The sequence below is a fragment of the Tripterygium wilfordii genome, chromosome 1 (genome assembly GCF_013401445.1).
Source record: "Tripterygium wilfordii isolate XIE 37 chromosome 1, ASM1340144v1, whole genome shotgun sequence".
NCBI classification, from domain to species: Eukaryota; Viridiplantae; Streptophyta; class Magnoliopsida; order Celastrales; family Celastraceae; genus Tripterygium; species Tripterygium wilfordii.
In genome coordinates, this window is record NC_052232.1 from 4,022,193 (window position 1) to 4,045,546 (window position 23,354).

The 23,354-nt window shown below is 38.3% G+C and overlaps 2 protein-coding genes and 1 long non-coding RNA gene across 4 annotated transcripts in view; 1 reads left to right on the top strand and 2 right to left on the bottom strand.

The window, feature by feature from the left end:
- The first annotated feature begins 11,986 nt into the window (after positions 1-11,986).
- LOC120000086 lies at positions 11,987-13,039 on the top strand. The gene is made up of 2 exons (XR_005468572.1): positions 11,987-12,545; positions 12,774-13,039. It is a non-coding gene; the product is annotated as an uncharacterized LOC120000086 (long non-coding RNA).
- A 263-nt stretch (positions 13,040-13,302) lies between these two features.
- The window catches only part of LOC120000064 (beta-galactosidase 9), a 38,266-nt gene continuing 28,214 nt past the window's right edge, over positions 13,303-23,354 (bottom strand). For both annotated transcript variants that reach the window (XM_038847934.1, XM_038847940.1), the window contains exons 15-19: positions 17,465-17,575; positions 16,246-16,356; positions 15,001-15,206; positions 14,457-14,805; positions 13,303-13,658 (exon numbers count right to left, since the gene is read on the bottom strand). In XM_038847934.1, coding sequence (XP_038703862.1) covers positions 13,518-13,658; positions 14,457-14,805; positions 15,001-15,206; positions 16,246-16,356; positions 17,465-17,575 — 918 coding nt within the window. In that variant the 3' untranslated portion in view covers positions 13,303-13,517. The remainder of the gene's footprint in view (positions 13,659-14,456; positions 14,806-15,000; positions 15,207-16,245; positions 16,357-17,464; positions 17,576-23,354) is intronic.
- On the bottom strand, positions 21,094-23,046 carry LOC120000076. Its single transcript, XM_038847952.1, has 2 exons — positions 21,690-23,046; positions 21,094-21,463 (listed from the first exon to the last, which is right to left on the bottom strand). The coding sequence occupies exons 1-2, from the start codon at positions 22,363-22,365 to the stop codon at positions 21,435-21,437; spliced, it is 705 nt and encodes a 234-aa protein (XP_038703880.1). The 5' UTR covers positions 22,366-23,046; the 3' UTR covers positions 21,094-21,434.

Genomic DNA, 23,354 nt, shown 5'->3' on the forward strand with positions numbered 1-23,354 from the left:
AAGAGGAGATCAAAGAAGAAATAATGGAGGAGAAATCTCACATTATTCAAGAAGCAGATCTTGACCATAATATGGTGCCAGTTGAATATGTCGATTTTGTCATTCCTAACTGGTTTGGCAAGGTCAAAAATCCTTCGATCTTTTTGACAATTGAAGTTCAGGGTTCAAGGAAGTATTGGCCAGATACATGTTTCTTCATATCAATGATGTTATTCTCGACAAAGTTTTTACTACTGCTAATACTCTTTAAAATTCGAGGTCGAGTTTTCTCCAATAAGGGGAATCTAATGCAGTGGGTGTGGTTTCCTGATGTTTTCTTTGAGGACAAAGATTATCTTGAAGGGGATGGAATGATGAAGACCTAGTACTACTAGAGTTACAATTACTAGGAGAATATTTAGTTTTAATTCTTGCCAATTAAGGCGGCTGAATTTTAGGAATAGACTTATATTAGGAGTAGTTTACTATGTTTATTAGGAATAGATTTGATTACTATAAAAGCCCAGTGTAGTACGTATATGACATTCATTCAATTAATAACAAAAAAAACTGAGAATTTCTTCTCAAACTTCTTTGCTTATGTGAGTATTGGCAAGGGAATTCCTTAGATTTCTAAGGATTCATCAGCATCTTACAACACCCGCTCACGCGATGACCAACACTTGGACAAGGGCTAATGTATTTATAATTTTATTAAATTTATTGAAAATATTTTGGAAGCTCCCTCCTGCACGGGTACAGAATACCACGAAGAAAGGAACTCACAAAACTTTTGTGGAAAAGATATTTTCTGAAAAATTCATTTTGAAAACTCCTCCTGCATGGGTACAAAATACCACGAAGAATGAGCTCACAAAACTTTTATGAAACGAAAATTTGTTTTTTTCAATGTCCCACTTTCAAATTTTGGCAATAATCATTTAAATTAAAGCTAATTTTCTCAAGTGAGTGGTGAACCATTTTTGTTTTGGGTGGCAGCTATCCCAAATTTGAGGCAATTAAAAAAATACATATTTAATTGGTTCAAAGAAAGAGAAAGAAAACTCAAAAAACATTATTGGTCGAACAGTCCTGCTAAATAGCTTAGCATTTTTTATCCCAATTATTCTCAATCCCATGTGACATTACCCATCACATGCCACAGCAGTATTTGTGTCTATATATACACTCTCACTCTCTTCTCTCCTTTTCTCCCTCCCACTCACACGAGACAACCACCACAACCAGCCGAAGCTCCTCCGTTCGGCCACCGATCAGAGCCATCTACCCATTGAACAAAAGCGCTCGACCACCACAATCATTTCTTGACCCTCCGCACCACCCATCGCCGCTCATATCATCAGAAAATTCATCCAAAGGAGGAGGTAACCACGACACAAATCGAGTTGATCCAGCCACCTCCAACGGCATCTTGGGCAACTGACCTCATATTTGGACTCCAACGTCAAGGCGCTCCTTACCCACCTATTATTTGACCAGATAGCTACCGAAATCCGATGACCCGAGCAAATTACACTGTTCTAACAACAATGTAATTTTCCAACCCAAACATCCAACCACCTCCAACAGCTCCTTCGGGTAGCTACAGAAATGTAATAACTAGTTCTTGTGGCTTATTTTTTTTCTTGCTTATTTTTGGCTTATTTTGAAATTTACACTATTTTGAACACAATGTAATAACATGTTTGAATACCATTTGAATGAATATGCTTTTGAGACAATGTATCTACCTTGTTATCCTTGACTAGTTTGTAGACTATTTTTCTCCCCAACTTGTATTTGGCCTATTTTGAAAACAGTGTAACACATAGGATTGTCTAGCAAGCAAATAGTGTAACCTGTAGGTTTGCCTGGTAAGAAACAGTGTAACTCGCAGATCTATTCAGCTCCAGCAATGTAATAACTAGTCTTTGTGGCTTCTTTTTTTCTTGCTTATTTTTGGCTTATTTTGAAGTTTACACTGATTTGAACACAATGTAATAATCTGTTTGAATACCATTTGAATGAATATGCTTTTAAGACAATTTATCTACCTTGTTATTCTCAACTGGTTTGTAGACTATTTTTCTCCCCAACTTGTATTTGACATATTTTGAAAACAGTGTAACCCGCAAGATTGTCTAGCAAGAAAACAATGTAACCTGTAGGTTTGTCTGGTAAGAAACAGTGTAACTTGTAGGTCTGTTTGGAAATTACATTGATTTGTGCATAAAAAATATGAGAGAAGATGAAAGTGGGAGAAAAGAGGGAAATATGAGAGGGATGATTTGATTTTCAAATTTTTAAAAAGAAAAGAAGTGTGAGAGAAGAGGAAATATTTGAATTTCATATACGTGCCATGTAAGCATCCTAGGTGGCAATGCCACATAGATTTGGGACAAAATTTGTTAGGATATTTAACAGTTTTATTGGCCTAATAAGGAACAAATCCAAAACAAAGCCGCCCCATAATAAAAAATTGGATCCAAAATGGTTTTAGCCCACAAAAGACCAAGATCTAAGCCCATATTGGATCTAACTTTCTAAAACAAATGGACTCAAAAGCAACCAGCCCATAGAGAATTTAGAGTCTACAAAACATATTTGGTTTGTAAAGAATTTTGGGCCCAAACAATATTAAAATTAAATCAAATCCAACCCATATTTTTTAGCCTCCTTTCCCTTGCAAACCGTAACAAACACACAATATATTTTGACAAACAGAGACAAATTAATGTTTTTGCATCAAGAACACCAAAGAACCACACGTCCAGCAGGAAGAGAGGAGAAAATGCCAAACAGGAATTTGAATCCAAAAGGAATGAACCATGGTTTAAACGAAATAAAGAACCGCTGAAAGAAAATTATCCAACCCAAGCAGTATATTAGGGCACTGAAGCAGCCATCCCCATTTGAATGGAGAAAAGCTCAAAAGGGTTGGAACCCATCCGGTCACAGTTCGACAATGAGGGGGACAGGGCCTCCTCTTATGCGGAGACAAAATCTCACGAAGGTGGAGGCTCCTTATTTTCTTCCAGAGAACACCAAGAAGAGGGAAGATGAATTTGCTTCTAAAGTTCAACTAGTGACAATGGAAAAAGGGAAAGGGAAACTCAAAGGAAAATCCAATCAAAAATCCAAATCTCTACCTTTTCTTAATCTCTCCTTTTGGTCTTTCTTGCTGTCGACTTTCCTATTCTCTCTACTCTCACTTTTCTTCTCTTTTTTTCACTGTAGTTGCTCCTCTATTTTTTCTTTTTCTTCCTACTGTAGCCGATTTCTCTCTTTTCTATTCTCGCACTTTTTCTCTCTTTTTTCTAGCAGCTCCCGCCTCTCTCCCTCTTTTTTCTACTGTAGCTGTTGCAAAAGTAACCAGCCTCCCTTTCTATTCTTTAACCTAAAGCCATTCTAGGGTTTTCTTTGGTTAGGCTTGGGGGTTTTGATTTGAATCTTTATGGACAAATCCGGCGACGGAAAAATCCTACGTAACATCCTATTGTTCTTTAGATTAAATTTCTCCGGTGTGTCACATAGGTTCCACGCAGGCATTTCCCGAACTCAATCTCACTTGAAGGACGAAAATTGTACTTTCCAGTAGTCGAGGAACGAAAATGAGAGAAAAAAAGTTTAGGGTCGAAAATGAAATTCGCCCCATAATTGACGGACGGAAAGCACCTTTTTACCCTTAAAAGATGTCAAAATTTGGGTTTTTAACATGAATTGGGTTGTGTTGAATTAAATTGGGCCTTGAATATTCTTTATTTGATAATTGGGTATTTTGGGTAGGCTTATTTGAGAATTGGGTTTCCCTAAAATTAAATGCGCTTAGACTCGTTTTTCTTTTTTTTCATTTTGAAATTTAATTAAAAGAAGTTTAAATGTACAAATTGAATAAAATAAAATCAAATGGTATTCTATATGAAAAGAAAAAAAAAAATTTTACTTAAAAGTTTACCCGGACAAAATTTAGGTATTACAAATTAGAATTATAAACAAAAAGATACTCAGATAACAGGATATACAAAATGACTCCCAAAGAAGTGAAAGTTCAAAAAATATAAGAATCATGTAGGGTCCTTCTAATGAGAAATAATATACTATTTTGGATTCCATTAGTTGATTGATAAATATATCGATTGATGAATGGTTCAAAAAGTGACATATCATTAACATCATGAACATATCCTTAATGTTTTCTCTCCTTAGCCAACCTTTATGCATGTTATCCGTAATATCCTTTTTGAAGCCAAACACTAACCTTTTGTTTAAAAATACACATCTTACCCTTTGGTCCCCTTGTGGATCACCTTTTACATTAAATGAGAATTGTTGGTATAGGTTGCGAAAAATTTCAATATGAAGGAAGTATCTTAAACGAAACTTCAAAATGTTTTGGGGCAGTTTGATTACAGTTTTTATTGGGGCAGTTTGATTACAGTTTTTAAATTTTTTTTTTCTAAAATAAAAAATGATGTAAAAATTCATTTGGCAGTATTTTTCAATAAACAACTTTGTGGTTTTGAAAAATGAAAAATGTTTTAAGACATTTTGGGATTGTTTTAAGTTAAACACACGAAACAATTTCTAAAAACAAAAAAAAAACACGAAACTCTATTTTATAAATAATACAGCGCGTATTCTCTCTATCCACTCGTTCCTCTCTCGACAACCCTAGCCGAACATTGAAGAAGCTTGTGCCTCTCCAACTCTCTCCATAGCAGATCCATCTCGATTCAGGTATGTAATTTTTTGACTTTGCATATCCGCTTCTCCGTCTCTATGTCATTTGCTCAAGCTTGTGTGAATAACTTTCCTGATGTAAAGAGGTTGATTTCCCTTGTTTTTCCTCACGACCATTTTCTTGCTTGCCATGTCCTGCAGTTTGATTTGGGCTGTTTTCTTGGATGTTCTTTCCCCTTTCTTAGTATTTTCTGCATGCTGATTCTAGTTCAATTTGCTTGCCGTGTGTTGGCACTAAAAATATGTTGGGCCTAATGAGCTTAGAACATATGCAAAGCCCATGGTGCGACCTATTATGATTTGAAATATTACAGCCTATAAGCCCATATTGGAAAGGAAGAGAAGCCCAATTGCTGAGAAGCATGGCCCAAGAAGAAGTGTGTTGGAAATGGCCCGCATGTAGTGGAAGGGGTTGTGGCAGTTACAACAAGGTGGTCCATGTGGCAGCTTATGGGAGAAGTTAGGGCAGTTGTTATGAGAAGGTGGTATTAACTTCCAACTGACAGAACATGGAGCAAATCAAGGTTAACTGCAGTAAGATCATGGTTTCATGGAGATTTTCGTGCAAAGGAGAGAATGTATAAAAGATGGTAGATAAACAACATAACAGACATCAACAACAACACACAAACAGTCAGACAGACAGACAAAAACTCAAGCCCAACGGCACTTTCAAGCTTCCGAGCATTCTAATTACTTTTCAAATCCTTGTCAATTTCGAGCAAATATCATGTTGTTCATTCCAAATTCCTTTGTATTTATTCATTCTCAAGTTTCAATGCCAACCATTGTTGTGTAAATTGTACTTGGTGTTTATTTATTCATCTTCATTCCAATCTCCACAAAGCGCACTTCAGTGGAGTTGGGAAACCTAGAACTATTGAGGTCCCAAGATAGTTCTTTTAATCGTCTAGATAGAAGTCTTATTTACATTCGGTGCATTTCATTCAAATTAGTGTAGGAAACTATAAGCCTTGGGACACCTGCAACTCATTTCCACCTTGGACCACTTTTTGGTGACAACAACCTTTTTTGACACACCTGGTGGGACAAGGGAAGAAGAATTTGAATACTACCATGGCACCACGCACTCGCTTGTTAGGGAAAGAACCAATCACCGGAGAGAATCCGCAGGAGGAAAACCCACAGGTAGAGATGGAAGATGCTGCCAATGATGGTAGCACTGAAGAAAAGCAAGAGCTTATTGAACGACCAACTGGCTTATCTGATGAAGCCGTCATTTTGTTTGAACATTTGGTTAAAACCATTAAAAATCTGGAGGTACGTTCTAACCAAACAATTGAAGATGCCATGAAGTAGGTTGAACGAAAGTTGGAGCAGAAGTTGGAAGATATGACTATGGGGGGCAATTCCCATCACAGAAAGGAACAAACTACCAGGCAGATGGTGGTTACAACAAGTACACTCCTCCTCCAATGCGCTCTCCATCTGGTGATGGTCAGAATTTTAGGCCTGTTGCATATGGAAATACTAATCCTATGTACAATCCAACTGCCTATGTAACCACTGAACCTGTTAGACCAGGAGGCAATGTCGTTGCAGGGATGGGAGTTGCTCGTAGGGTTCAACACATTATTCCACCACAAATACCACCTGATGATCTAGATGCTCTCAGACAGATAGTTCAAGAGTTATATGGCCACGACCTTAGACAAGTTGGTAGGCTAGAATATCACAAACCCTATCTAGTTGTTGTGGATAGGGAGAATCCTTATCCACGAGGGTTTAGAGTACTTGATTTCACTTTATTCTCTAGAGAAGAAGGTCTGTCCACCGTGGAGCATATCGGTTGTTTCATTGTGCAATGTGGTGAATTGGCAAACTATGACAACTTTAACAACCTTCGTCTCAGGTTGTCTCCAAACTCTTTGACAAGAGCTGCTTTTACTTGGTATTTCACCTTACCAAGAAATTCCATCAACACATGGTGGGAGATGGAACGGTCACTTTATACTCAGTTTTTTAGAGCTAAACCAGAGGTCTCCGTGGTTGAATTATCCAGATTGGTATAGAAGGCAAGAGAAACCATCGACGCTTATATTGCTTGATTTAAGAGGCTAAGGAATAGATGCCACATCTATCTACCTGAGTCAGAATTTGTCAAAATGACCCAGCTAGGACTGGACATTAAATTGGGTAAAAAGTTCCAAGGTATGGAATTTTATGACTTTTATGAAATGGCAGCAAAGGTCACGGAGTATGAAGAATTACTGAAAGAAGAAAGTAGGAGAAAGAAATCTTCTATGGGAACTTACTACTAGGAGATGGAGATGGTTGCTGCGGAGGTGACTTCAGAAAAGAAAGTGTGGGTTTGCCTTGCATTATTCAAACCAAAATCAACTGAGCCAGCAAAGAAACAACCCATGGGTGGTAACATCAATTACATTTTTTATGTGACCAAAATGGAGGAGATTTTTGACTTTCTATGTCAGGAAAAGTTTGTTACATTTCCAGTTGGACACAAAATACCATCTCAAGAAGATACAAAAGGGAAGGAGTACTTCAAATACCATGACCTATGGTCTCATACTACCAACAATTGCTGGACTCTAAAGAACCTAGTTCAGGAGAAAATAAACAAGGGTGTCCTGCGATTCCCTGATAAGGAGTCGATGCTGGTAGATGAAGATCCATTTCCTCCAGTGGCGACCATTATACATGCAATTGATGTAGATCTTCGTGACTACCTGGAGCTTAAAAGGAAACTGAAGGAGAAATCTCAAGTATGGGAACCAAAAGCTCATACCTCTCAAAATTCCCAAGTTTGCAAGGAGAAAAAGGTCCAGAAACCATGCTATGTGCAACCACCAACTAGCACCATTACCAACAAATGGCAGTAGGTGAAACATAAGAAGCTTCCAGCACCTCTAACCAGAACTCAATTGAGGAGAAAACAGAGGCAGTATGCTGTCTATATGAGGAGTCACTACAAACCTCTAGTGATTCAACGCAGGAGCTGGACATGGGTTCACAAAGAAAAGAAGCAGGAGGATAACCATCAAGTAAAAAGGGATCAATCACCTACAAAGGAGTTCATGGTGGGAATAATTCAGGTACCATATGAATGTTCTACCACTACTTTGGTTTTGCCAGCTGCTTGGCAAGCCAAGAAACACATAAAAGAAAATCATATGCCAAAATTTGATCTGCCAGAGAAGGTGATCAACTTTTCAGCTCAGTGACGGTACAGATTGTGGGTGAAGAAACTCCTAGAAGGGTTATCTTGGGGAAACCTTCAATCCAAATGTCGTAACATATCAAGCCATTGTATGTTAGGGCACAGATGAATGGCAGGCCGATTGATAGAGTATTGGTGGACAACAGTTCTGCAGTCAATACCATTCCGCGATCAGTTCTCAAGCTGTTGGGTAAGAAAGAAGATGATTTAATTCTAACTGATGATTTAATTCTACCAGTGGAGTTGACTGTCGGGCAAAAATCTTCCATGACTGCATTCTTTGTCATTGACAGCCAGGCCAAATACGAAGCTTTATTAGGAAGAGATTGGATTCATTCCAATTGGTGCATCCCATCTTCAATGCATCAGCACTTGGTGTATTGGAGAGGAAATGATGTAGAAATCATTTGGGCAGACAACCAACCATTCAGAACTACATCAGATCAGGTGGAAGCTCGTTACTACCATGCTCAATGTGGACCAATTCAGTTTGCAACCAAGAAAGAAGAGGTACAAACAATTGCAAGACAATTATTGCAACGAACGACCATTGTTCCTTATAGGGATCAAAGCCAATTATTGAAGAAGTCCCATGATGTGGTCGAAAGATGAAGAGAAGATAGTGGAGGCTGTAATAAATAAGATTGTAGTACAAGCTGCCATTGATAGAATTGTAACAGAAGAAATTAATGAAAAAGAAATGATAGTAGAAGAAGATGGTTGTTTGGCCATGAATAAAAAAGAGGAGTTTATTTGGAATAATTTGAAGATAGCACCGGCCAAATTAGATGATTTGAAGGTCGAAACCCAAGAACCTTTGGAAGAAGTGAACTTGGGGGAGCAAGAAGAGTCTAGAGTCACTTACATAAGTTCCACCTTGGATCCATCTATCAAGGTAAAACTAATAGCTTTACTTCACAAGTTGCATGATTGTTTTGCTTGGGATTACCAGGAAATGCCAGGGTTGAATAGAAAGATGGTAGAACACTGACTGCCCATCAAGGCAAGATACAAATCATACCAGCAACCATCTAGAAGAATGTCTTCAGAAGTGGAGTTTCGTGTCAAAGAAGAAATACAGAAGTTGGTTAAGGCCAGCTTGATACAGCCAACCAGGTATGCTGAATGGCTATCAAATATTGTACCGATAGTTAAGAAAAATGACAAAATTCATATCTGTGTTGATTTTCGTGATTTAAACACTACTACACCTAAAGATGTGTATGTTATGCCAATTGCTGATATGCGATAGCATATCTCAACACGAGCTACTATCTATGATGAATGGTTATTCTGGATACGATCAGATATTTATTACAGAAGAAGATGTTTCAAAAACGACATTTAGATGTCCAGGAGCATTGGGTACCTATGAGTGGTTAATGATGCTCTTTGGCTTAAAGAATGCCGCAGCTACCTACCAACGGGCAATGAATGCTATCTTTTATGACATGATAGGCAGGAAACTAGAAGTCTATATTGATGAAATCATTGTCAAATCAGTTAAAGCCAATGACCATGTGGTTGATCTCAAACTTGCATTTGAAAGGATGAGGTAGTACCAACTAAAGCTCAATCCTTTGAAGTGTGCATTTGGAGTTAAATCTGAAAATTTCCTATGGTATTTGGTTCATCAGAGAGGCATAGAGGTTGACCAAAACAAAGTTAAAGCCATAATATGCCAAGCTCAACCACCGAAGAACAAACAACATCTCCAAAGTTTCCTTGGTTAGGTAAATTACCTTAGAAGATTTATTTCTAATCTTGCAAGTAAGACCAAGGTATTATCAGAGTTATTGAAGTTAAAGAAGGAGGATGCATTCAGATGGGAGCCAAAACATGAAGAGGCCTTTCAAACCATCAAGGCTTATCTAAGCAAACCTCCAGTTCTCATGCCACCCAACAGGCACAAACCATTGAAGTTGTATATATCAGCCACTGATGATTCCATCGGTTGCTTACTGGCCTAGGATGATGATGTTGGGAGGAAAGGGTAGTCTACTACCTGAGTAGATTACTGACAGATAGTGAAGGGCGATATTCCTTGGTGGAAAAACTTTGCCTTGCATTATATTTTGCATGTACCAAGTTGAGGCACTACTTGCTTCAAACTAAGGTGTATGTGATCTCAAAACTGGATTTGATCAAGCACATGTTGACCAAGCCATTGTTGACCGAAAGAATAGGACAATGGTCATTGACTTTGACAGAATTCAACCTCAAATGGAGACCACAACAGGCAGTCAAAGGGCAAGCACTTGCTGATTTCCTTATAAGGCATGATAGATGCGCACACTACACCAACCTTTGAAAATGAATATAATTTTGATTGAAATGTGTATCAGGCATTTTGAAATCGCCAATGGAAGGGTTACTTGATGAGAAATAGTACAATTATTATGTTTGATTTGATTATTTAGTTATGAGAGTTGATTTGACTGTTATTATAAATTGTGAAAGCTTCGAGAGGAATTGGCTGCGGACGGATCTAAATGTGATAAGTTTTGGGTTGATTGGATGGCTAGCACCCTCAAGCATTCCAACAATCAATGGAAAAAGCTTGACAGGGCTCTTCGTTGAGAGCATTGGACAAGAACTCACTCATTTCCCTACTCCTCCCCCTGCCACTTCTCAGTTCTGGTAAATTCTGCTCACCATACTTGATTAGCTTTGTCATGAGTCCTAACTACTAGGTCTTGGCCATGGGGCCATTTGATGGATGCTGATGATGTTTGTACTGGTGTGTATGCATGGTTACAGGTTATGGCTGGTCACTGTTAAAGCAAGCTCAACGAGCTTAGAGTATCGAAGCTACGTCATACTGGTATTCCCTCTGCTATCGCTGCGCCGTACTAGTATTCCCTCTCATTTGATAAATTAATTAATAAATAAATTAACTGTTATTAAAAGTTTAACTAATTAATTACTTTATAATAAATTATGTATATTTAATTTTTATTTCATTATATTAAAATTAAGTAACTTTAAATTAATTGTTATTTAAATTTTATTTGACTATATTAAATTTATAAATTATTTTTTATGTTTGGATATAGTTATATTTCTCTATTACAACTAAAATGCATAGTACCCCTGCACCTATTTATCACAATATGCCACACAGAATAAATGTTACTAGTAAAATTTCAACCAAACACTACAAAACATTCAGACAACATATTTGCTACTAAAATTGTCCACCATTTCTGGTAGCATATTTGCTACTTTGAAAGGGTTTTACCAAACTTGGCCTATATTTTACATATTCTCTATCAAAATAATACTGTATCAAATTATCTGTCATATTCTCTACTTTATTAAAATTCTATAAAAATGAGTTGTTCTGGAGACCCTCATTGACAACATTATTAGCAACAGCTGCCATCGAAGGAGGAACAGAGAGAGGAGCAACAAGAGGAAGAGGAGGACGAGAACGAGAGTGTGGAGGATGTGATTTTTGACTTGTTACCACATGTTAGGGAGAATGCCAAATTTACAAAAGTGTTCATGTGCGCACATATGTGCGTAAGGGCTAACATAGGGAGATACCGAGTTTTCAAAGGAATATCTATGTGCACCCATGTGTGTGTAAAGGCCAACATAGAGAGAAATCAAGTTTGCAGGGGAGCGTTCATGTGCACCTGTTTGTGCTACGGGATAACATACATGTTTGAAACTCACATGGCTCGAAAATTTTAAGCTATTAGGTTCTAGGCCAGTATTGAATAGCTCTACTGCTACTTTAATAGTGATCTAAACTGGATTCTTGGATGAGATTTTTGTTACTGTTGTACTTACGGGTATGTAAGGAAAGTGTGTACTTAAATTGTTAGGTGAGATGCCTCAAAGAAAATTATTGAACGTTCCTGGTTTCACTAACAAATTTGGTTTTGGTTGAAATGCTTGTATTGAAGCAGAAATGTATTTGAATCATCATATCATATCCTATATATTAAATGGAAACCACGAGAATGCTTCAACGTGATTTCCGATTCCACGTAGGATAATCTCGAACGGAAAAAAACACTAAACGCTTTCAATAAATGAATTTTTAAACCAAAAAAACGAGACTTCTCTATTTTGGCATTTCCTTCAAGTTTCCTTCTCCAAGAAGACGCTTTGCTTTCTCATCGCTTTACGCAAACTTTTCCTCTTCTCTTATCCGGCTCATTGATCTTGGGATTGTCATGTCCAAATATCCCCAAAATTCAACCCTCCGCTCAGCCGTCCTTCACCAGTGCGACAAATAGATTAACAGCACCAATGAGACGATTAGCAGATTTAATTCATTTGCTTACCCTTCATTTGTGGCAGCAAAGACAACAAAAGGAGAATGTTCATAGATACCTGTGATTACCTTTTCCTTTGTGGTGGCAAAGACGGCGATAGGAGGAGATAGCAACGAAGATTGACGTGGTTATTGCACAAGGAAGAGTAGGTGACAGACTGATAATAGGTAGGGGAGATTCTTTCTATACTTTACGACGGTCCGATGATCACAGGACGCTTCCACTCCGATTTAAAATTCAGCCATTCAGTCTCTTCATTTGTATCCAGTGAAGGAAATTGATAGAGAGTGTGTGGTAAAGCCATGGATAGAACCATACGAGATCCCTGATTTCATCCAGTGAGTGATTTAGGTTTGATTCCAATGATGATTCATAAATTCTTTTGTTTTTGGGTTAACAATTTCTGCTATTTGGTTTCTGCTTATTACCTCTTCTTATTTCTGCCATTTGGGTCCTTTTCAAAACTGTGTGCCATGAAGCCTAATGTGTTGGTCTTCTGTGAATTTTGTTGCGTTTACTAGCACTGAGCTTGCAGGTAAAGATTTTATATTTCGTTTCTTTTTCAGTTTCTCTAGTCGCAATGGAGAAAGGACAGAGACATGGGCCAATTGGGTTGAATCCAACGTTGACAGCAGCAGAAGCAACGTTTTCTTCTTTTACATCTCTTCTAAACACTACGACTATGTCTTCCCTTGCAGGTATGATTGGCATGCTCACTTTATCATTATATGGCCTACGAAATAGTTGTAATATTTGTTGTATTCATGGGGCTCGATTGCCTTTTCCTTTGGTTTATTGGTTTCGAATGGAGTTTGGAGAAATATCAGCTAAATAGATACTCATGTTTTCATTGGAAATGGTTTATTTCAATTTCAACAACATTCATCCCCTGTTATTTTTCGCTAGAGGTAGTACCCACCTTGGTGGCGATGGCCTCAGGTATGGACTTCAGCAGTTCAAGCCAGTTCCTGGAGGCAGTCCCACAGGGTTTGGAAATTTCTCTAGCCCAACAGCATACACATTTTCATATCACAACCCCCCCCTTCTCCAGCTTTGCCCATACATGAACTCAGTCACTCAATTTTCATATCACAATAACCATGTGAATTTCAACTCAATTTTTATTTTGAGAGAACATGTTAAAGCAGGGATAGAAAATGTCCGACAAACAAGTGTTACCAACACCAATACAAGCCCGAAAATAAGAGTAGACAGTAGCACAAGTTTCACAATTAACAAATGTACAATACTAAAACGTATGGAGATTTATTTTTTGACAAACCTTCAGCTGATCTTCAGTGGGATTCATTTTACATCTGGGAAGATCTAATATTCGATGATGAAGTGCATCTAGCCTCCACGGCCAATGTCTTTACAACGCCCAGACAAGGATCACCTCCAAATACAGCATTTGAAATTCCAACGGAACAACTGCCTCTGCCTTCACAAGCCTGCAAATGTTTACAAAATGCAAAACAAAAACCAGGTTAAGCAAAAAGAAGGAAAGGGTCCCTTAAAAGAACCATGTTTACATGGAATTTAAGAAGCGAGGTACGATGATAAAGATTAAAGCTATAAACAAGTCATATACAATTTTTGTTGAATTATTGAATGAAACAATAGTTTATATATATCTTTGCCTCCTGTAGTGCCTAAAAATTGGTTGGACCCCTTTTCTGAAACTTGAATAGACAATAAGTTTCCAGCCACAGCAGTCAAATCAAAAGTATGGCAGTTTGATCAACCACTATTTCAAAGGTATCCCATCAACACATACTGCATATCTTCAATAAGGAATGAAAAAACACAAGCCTTTTTTTATTACTCATTAGACATTCTTCACACAGTTTCATTGTGTATTCTTTATTTTTCTCCTCTTTTTTCCGTGTTGTTGGGCGGCACCCCTTGATGCCGTGCAATAAACTTTCTTCTCCATTCAAAAGTCGAAAAAAAAAAAACGAAAAATGGTTTTCTTCTGCCCTATTTCTGAAGTATCTCTAACATTAAGTACTGTTTTCACTGTTCTAATAGTTTGAAAATAAAGCTACATAAAGAGGTCCAATTAGACACAGTAATCAGTCACTTTTCAGCAGTTCCAGGCACCAATATGTATAAATTCAATTTGCTATTATCAGAATCTATGTTATCAACAATTTAACTTCCAAATTAAGTTAACCAAGATTCAACGTGTATTATGAAGTAGACACCAGCAGCAAGTAAAGAAAATAGAAGTCAACTTCTAAATTTACCTCTAACACCACAGACAGGGAGTTAGGAGCATGACAGTTTCCTCTGGAAAACCTTTGGCAGCTTCCTTTAGGAGTTCCATAGCTAGCAAATTCTATAGAGGAGATTATATGCCCATCTTTACATCGCAGGTGCATTACTGGCATCATATCCTTCCCCGAAAATTTTCCATTCGCCGAATCTGGCTTAGACCACCTTTGCAGTGGTGGATAGTGAGACTCAGACACTTGAGCACATAAAATCCTAGACAAACGCAACTTGATAGAAATCTCAAATGGATTCCCCCCTCTTTCCTCGAAGATGACTAGTAAATTATTTGTTGCCTGTAACCATGACCGTGGGACATGGTACCTGAAAAGGATCAGCAACAATATGTCGCATCATTTTCATTATAATGTTGGCGAAAAGGGGGAACTGAACCATTATAACATATAAGAATTTCGGATCAGATAACCTATATCTATACTGTCTATATACTGTATATCAATATAGGCATAGATAGCTAGACACATATTATATACAAATATACATAGAGAAGACGCATACCAGATTTGAGTAGGCTTCCCACAATTGGTTCGACATTTATTTGAATGGTACGCACCACGATAATCACATGTTTGACACCCACCTTTTGAGGCAACCAGAGTCCAATATCTTCCTATATGGTGGCCATTGACCCAAGCTTGGCCTTTTCCCATGCTTCCCAAATCAAGAGCAACAGGGTCTTCCCCATCTGGAGCATCAAAGTAGGTCTGTGGGAAGTGATGAAAATAGGTTATTCCAAAGTGCATTTGGCAAGAAATAAAAGTACATAGATATGAACATCTATCTTCCCTGAAAGCAGGATTTTTCCATGACAAAAAAGTCGTTGACAGCCCCTTTCAAAATTCCTAATGATGAAAGAATTTGATTATTTTGAGCCCAAGCTGATTATTAAATGTTTTTAAAATACATCTAGGAGTATCCCAGACTAATTATATTAAAATACAAATGTTATTTTCTACTACCCTAGTATGGTATGCTCTCTAATTCTCTCAGTTCTCTTTGACCTCTATTCTTCTTTTTTATACAGAGTTTACATGCTACCAGAGCATTGATCGCAGTAGCCGTCAATATTGACCATCATAGTTGAAAAACAATCCCTGAATCATACCCACCATTATCAGTCATCAGAGAGCCTGGAGAGCGCTGACAAATACTTTGCCGCCAGTACTATAATTTGCAGGAATTCCCACCTCCAATCATTGCAGTGGCAAACTGAAATGTATCATTAAAATTCTCCCTGCTCTCACAATCAGCCTCTAATGATGTCAGATGACGTGTTGAAATCCCTCAGAAGTACCACCAAGGTAGTCAAAATAGCTAGTTTGATCGTAAAATCGCTCGATTCTACCACAGGGACTGTACCACTCCCTGTGCACTATTCTGAAATGTAGGCATATTGGTTCACCCAGGGACGTTGATAAACATTGACAGCGAAGCATCTTGCCAAAACAGTCCCCACATGGAGGCATGCATAACCCAATTTGTTACTTAAAAATCCAACGAATTTTATCATGTTTTTCAAATTATGCGGTGTCTTATTCTAGTGCTTTTCTGGTCTGTTGTTTTGAAGTTCTTTTCTGTTTCTCGTGTTCATGTAAATGTGTTCCTTTTTGTCTCACATAAGACAACTTAGTCTAACCAAATCTGATTAACATGTTTTCGTTGTTACTTGGCATACCATGTCTTCCATGAGAAAAATGTGTTCCACATGGTTTTGTAGCTTTAAATTTTAAGAAATGAAATTACCTTGTACCAGGTAAATGTGGATGAGACAGCATCAAGTTTCAAATCATTCCATCCCGCCTTTTCAGTTTCCTCAATGGAATATATTTTCTGGATCTCTCCCTGAAGTCCCACCTGAAACCAAAAATAGAAACAACCTATCATAGCTTCCTATTTTTATAACATGTGATAAAGAAAATTATTTTAAAGGGTGAGTTTCAAAAGAAGGAATTAGCCAGGTCAATTATATAATACATGAGAAAAAACAAGAATAGATGGACCAGAACAATCATATTTAAATTCACATTTTTCATTGCTAAATGTTGGAATTAGGAGAATAATACGTTTCCTGTAATTAAGCCTTGTAAATATTTCCTTTGATTTAGTTTCCTAGAATTGGGTTGATCTGATTGATTCAGTCTCCCTAATTACGGTTCTCATTGTAGTATATATTGTACACATTTGTAATATACAATACAATTTTCCTCAATTCTTCTCTAAAAACTATTGCGCTTGCCACTTACGGGGAATATTAAATAGAAATTTCAATTTTGTCAGCATTGATTTATAACTATCCTATGCATACAATGAATGGTTAAGAACTTAGCTTCAGGGCTAAAGAAACTTATATCATTGTATAAAGTCATGCAATTCTACTTGGAAACTAATGGAGTATTCTGTAATTAGTATTAACTTGTTTTTTCCACTTATTGTTAATGCTTTCTAGTCCTATTTTATTTGGATTTTTCCTACTTTTCATCAAGGGTGCTTTGATATATCCAGTTTAGTTAAAAAATCCTAGTAATTACAGAGGAATTCTCACATAAGGGTCTAATGTAAGGGTGTAAAATAAGGGTTACGTTTTAATGGTGTGGATGAATGAGATGACAAGTGGGGTCCACTGTTTTGGGTCCCACATGTTTCAAATCAATGGTGTAAACATAGACCCTTATTTTACACCCTTATATTAGACCCTTATGTGAGAATTTCTCAGTAATTAAATATGAGTTTAGTAACAAGGCCTATTTATGCCTCACTTGTTTCATTGTTGGTCATCATGCTATTTTTCTTAGTCAAATTAGTCCAAATTGTGGTACCTTGATTCTCTTACTAGAAGCCCAAGTACTTATCAAACAGAAGCAGAAGTAGTAAAATAAATGGCATGTCTATGAAATACCCTAAGAGATCTAATGAACAAGACAGCTCAAACTCAAATACCAGCTGATATTACAAAAATACATACCTGGTAGGTCCATGATAACTTGGAAAGGTCGACATCCCCATCTCTGAATCCAGTAAGCTTAGCTTTTCCTCTAAACCCAGCCCCATCCTTCTCCAAGAAAGCACCATAGTTCTGTACAATCAATTTGAACATCAATTTGCATTATGAACAAGCATTACAAACATCCCTTTTGAATAGATAAGTAGCACAGAAAGAGATAAAACATATTTATCACAAAAGAAAGACTTACTGAAGATTTGAAAGAAGAAAAAGCACACAAGCATTACAGCGAAGAACGTATGATGTCTTCTAGGTAACACATCTTTTATTTCTTTCTTTGTTCATTTCACAGGACAGGGAGCAGCGGAAAAAAAATGCAAAGGCAGCCCAAATCTATGGAAGTACTGGTCTAGAGTAAAAACTAGATCAAACCAATAGTGTTATTATAGAGTGCTCCCTACACTTTTGCTCATGAGCAACTTGGAACCTCTTCCTTATCGTAAGCATTTCGTTCTTCACTCTGAAATCTCAGCCTTTAGATCAAACAGATACTGTTTTTGCAGTCCTCCCCACAACCTCAATTGAAGTCAGCTTTCTATCCTCTATTATACATGTACCCACAATCTCACAAAGAGCATTAATTAAAAAATATTGGATTTTCTTTAGGTCTTCCCATCCATCAGTTAGCTTCCATTTGAAGCAGATATTTGTAAGCCCCTGACCTGACATACACAATCCAGGTAGGTGGCCACTTAATCAGTTAATTGTGTTTCCCAGTTGAAAGGGGCAGGGTCACTTGTTTGCTGACCAAATTTTTACGGAGTGCAGACCAGTGTTTCACAGAGCTCCCAACACTTCTGTTGAAATATTTAAAAAAATGCAAAGAAGGCATTGAAGCACTGATGCCCTTTTCTTTTTTCTTCTTTTCTTTTTCCTTTTTGTGTGGGGTTGTATTGTAGTGGGTGTTACGAAGGAGGCAGTAGCAAGAATATCGTATTTCATTCATTCATCAATACAACATATATACAACCCTAAATACTGTCTAGTGTATTCTAAATGTATGCACAATGACTAAACTACCCTCATATATTCTAACACTCCCCCTCAAGTTGGAGCATAGATGTCAATCATGCCCAACTTGTTACAAATATTAGTTATCCGACTCCTTGGTAAAGCTTTAGTAAATACATCGGCTATTTGATCTCCGGTTTTGACATGTTTAAGACAAATCATTCCTTGTTGGAGTCTCTCGAATGAAATGACAATCAACCTCGATATGTTTTGTTCGTTCATGAAACACTGAATTAGAAGCAATATGAATAGCTGCTTGATTATCACACCACAATTGCATAGGAGTTGAGTCCTTCATACCAATCTCTTCAAGTAAGTGACGAACCCACTTAAGTTCACAAATAGACTAAGCCATGGCTCTATACTCAGACTCTGCACTCGATTTTGCAACCACACTTTGCTTCTTACTTTTCTAGGATATCAAATTTCCACCAACAAAGACACAATAACCTGTAGTAGACCGTTTGTCTATAGGACATCCTGCCCAATCAGCATCAGAAAATCCTTCCACTCCAATGTTATTGTGATCTTTATAAACAACACCACGACTTGTTCCTTCCACTCTAACGTGACCATGATCCTTATATACATACCACGGCCTGGAGCACCCTTAAGGTACTTCAAAATGTGAATAACGGCATCCCAGTGAGACGTCCGAGGAGATGACATAACTGACTAACCACACTTACTAGGAAAGCAATGTCTGGCCGTGTCACTGTAAGGTAATTAAGTTTCCCAACCAATCGCCTATACTGTTTTGGATCAACAAGTAGAACACCATCTTCAGCAACCAGTTTCACATTAGGCACCATAGGTGCCTCGCATGGTTTAGCATCAGTCAAACCTGTTTCATTAAGTATATCCAGTACATATTTTCTCTGAGATAGAAAAACACCTTGCTTACTACGTGACACTTCAATACCCAAGAAATATCTGAGAGGCCTAAGATCCTTTGTTTGAAATTTGGTGTGAAGAAAGGACTTGAGAGTAGTAATACCCATACTATCACTCCCAGTAATCACGATACCATCAACGTAGACCACCAAAAGTATACAACCTGACTCAGATTGTCTATAGAAAACAGAATGATCGAGAGCACTCCGGGACAACCCAAACTCAATAACCACTTCACTAAATCTACCAAACCAAGCGTGAGGAGACTGTTTCAACCCATATAAAGATTTTTGAAGAAAACATACTTTCCCAGACTCCCCCTGAGCAACAAACCCAGGTGGTTGCTCCATGTAGACCTCTTCGACCAAATCACCATGCAAAAAAGCATTCTTAACATCCAACTGATGTAAAGGCCAGTGATAGGTGGTTGCAAGTGAAATAAATAACCGAATAGAAGCAATCTTGGCAACAGGAGAAAATGTCTCCAAATAATCAACACCATATGTCTGAGCATAGCCCTTTGCCACTAACCGAGCCACAGAACCATCGGGGTTCACTTTAACAGTGAAAACCCACTTACAACCAATAACATGTTCTCCAATGGGGAGGGAAACAAGATTCCAAGTACCATTCTCCTTAAGAGCAAACATCTCATCTTCCATTGCCTGCCGCCACCCAGAATGAGAGAGCCTCTGAAATAGATTTAGGAACAGTAACCGAATCGAGAGAAGAAATAGTAGACCGGGAGACGAGAGATAGACCTTTATAAGAAACAAATGAAGAGATAGGATAGGTACAAGAACGTTTACCTTTACGAAGAGCAATAGGTAAATCAAGACTAGCATCAGGAGTGAGAGGACTCGGATCTAGAGAGGAAGAGGCAGGTAGAGACTAAGTGTCTTGGTCTGTAGTAGGTGCCACAGAAGAAGCCACTGGAGGTGCCGCAGGATAGTGCTAGCTATGTCGAGAATATGTTTGAGTGATGGGCGGACAAGAAGACTCAAGAGAAGAATTAGGTTCAGACATACGGTAGACAAGAAACTCATCTACTAGATCAAAAAGAGATGCAGAGGAACTACTAACAAAAGGAGTAGATTCAAAGAATGTAACATCAGCAGAGATCAAGTATCGACCGAGATCAGGAGAGAAACAACGATACCCTTTTTGGTGACGAGAGTATCCCAAAAAGACACATTTGAGAGACCGCGGGTCAAGTTTAGTAACCTTAGGTCGAACATCCTGCACAAAACACACACAACCAAATATACGTGGTGGAAGACAGAAAAGAGGCTGAGAGGGAAACAGAACCGAATATAGAATACGACCATCAAGAATCGAAGAGGGCATACGGTTGATCAAATAACATGCAGTATGAACAACATCAGCCCAAAATACCTTAAACACTTTCATATGAAATAATAAAGCCCTGGCAACTTCCATCAAATGACGATTCTTCCTTTCAACCACCCCATTTTGTTGTGGGGTGACAACACAAGATGACTGATGAACAATGCCATTGTGAACAAAATAAGAAGAAAGAGAGCTAGAGAAATACTCTTTGGCATTGTCACTACGTAGAATCCGAAGAGAAGCATTATTTTGAGTTTTAACTTCAGCATGAAAAGCACAAAATATAGAATATAACTCAGAACGATTTTTCATTAAATATAACCAAGTCACTCGGGTAAAATCATCAACAAAGGTAACAAAATAACGAAATCCAGACTGAGACACAATAGGACAAGGACCCCAAATATCTGAATGAATCAACTCAAAGGGGGACGCAACCCGTTTATGAACTCGAGGAAGGTAAGACACTCGATGGTGTTTGGCAAATTGACATGCCTCACACTCTAACTGAGACGCTAAACCTAAGGACGGACAAAGACGCTTTAAAACATTTAATGAAGGATGACCAAACCGACAATGCAACTGATAAAATGAGTTAGCACTAGTAGAAGCAACTGGCCGTGGCACCGGTGAAGACTCAGCTGCAAGAACGTACAGACAATTGGACAAGCGACCTCTACCAATAACCTTCTTCGTCACCAGATCCTGAAACAGACAATAATCAGGAAAGAAGTGAACAGAACAATGCAATGCATTAGTGATTCGACTAACAGATAATAGGTTAAACGGGAATGAGGTAAGCACAAAACAGAGGAGAGAGATAAAGTGGAAGTGGGTGTGGCTATACCACTACCAAGCACAGGAACATTAGAACCATCGGCTAGAGTGACATTTGGTAGAGTGGGAGATGACTGAAATGAAGAAAGGATACCTGTATTGCTAGTCATGTGATTGGTGGCTCCGGAGTCGATGACCCAATCACCGAAGGACGAAGGAAGACATGCAGTTGGATTACCTGACTGAACAAGAGTGGCAGCAGACGGGGTAGCTTGAAATTGAGTAAACTGAGCATATTCATCAGCTGAAATCAGAATGTGGCCATCAGGTTTAGATACTAGAGAAGGAGATACAGTTCCGGTAGGAGTAGGCAAAAGACCCTCCTGAGTGGCAGCATTGGCAAACCGCGGTGAGGCAGATGGTTTACCATTCAATTTCCAACGATTATTTTTCAAATGACCCTGCTCTCCACAATGATAACATATCCTTGGACCTCCACGTCCTCCATTATCATGACCACCACCACGAACTCCTCGACCACCACTACGACCACCCCTATTACCACCAATTGGTGGTGTCCATCCCAATAGAGCCGAGGTACCACCAGAAACAGTAGATACTCCAGAGGTATCTTTATCCGAATCCTTACAAACTTTGCGCAATCGAGAGAATGCTTCAGCTAGGGAAGGTAGCTCTGAATCAGTAAGTAATTGAGTACGAGCAATCTCATACTGTGACTCTAACCCAGCTAGAAAGCACTGAACAACTACCTCTTCCTGTTGTGCCTGCATTTTCTTCACATCAGCCGTAATAGGGTATAGAGTCCTCATCTCTTCAAATTATGTTTTGAAGTCTGTAATATTCAATTAAAGGTCGTCCCTTCTGGTCTGCACGATATACCCCAGATAGGAGTTCATGAACATGAAATAGATTTTGCTTACTAGAATACAACAATTCTAAATATTGCCACATCCCCTTGACACTATCACAATGCCCAATCATATCATCTACAGAATTTTCCATGGTATTCTGAATTAAAGTGAAAAGTTTATCATCTTCCTTCTACTACTGTGCCTTGGCCTTCTGCTCAGTTGGTGCATCCTCAGTCAAATGTTTCTCCATATCAAAACCCGAGAGATATCTCCTAATGACTCGTTTCCAGTGACCATAGTTTGTGCCATTTAATTTTCTATTTGTTATTCGATACGAAGTTAGGATGATTTCTGTAACAACCTTCTTTTCACTAGACTCGGCCATAATTCACACAGAAACAAGCAAACCCGTGAACACAGCACAATAATCTCCACTACCAGTACTGAAAAATACTCCCCAGCTAACAAACAGGAAGGCTCATACAACAATCTGTCTAAAACAGAGACAGTTGTAGCTCCATAGAAAACAAGAAGACAGAATTGCTAACCAGAAACTAGAAAATCAGACACCTCCAGAGAAGGAAAAAACCATACCAGAACCTTCACCACACAATCGTGAAAGCACAATAGCAGACCAGGAAAGAAGCTCGCGACACCAGGAACAGATTCGAAGACACTCGTGATAGAAACTCGCGACACCAGAAACCCAAATTTGCACCGATTCGCACCAACAACCACAACCACAACCACAACCACAACCACAACCACAACCACAACCACAACCAATCACCGTGGTTGACCTGTGAGCCGCCCCGACTCCGATACCATGTTACGAAGGAGGCAGTAGCAAGAATATCGTATTTCATTCATTCATCAATACAACATATATACAACCCTAAATACTGTCTAGTGTATTCTAAATGTATGCACAATGACTAAACTACCCT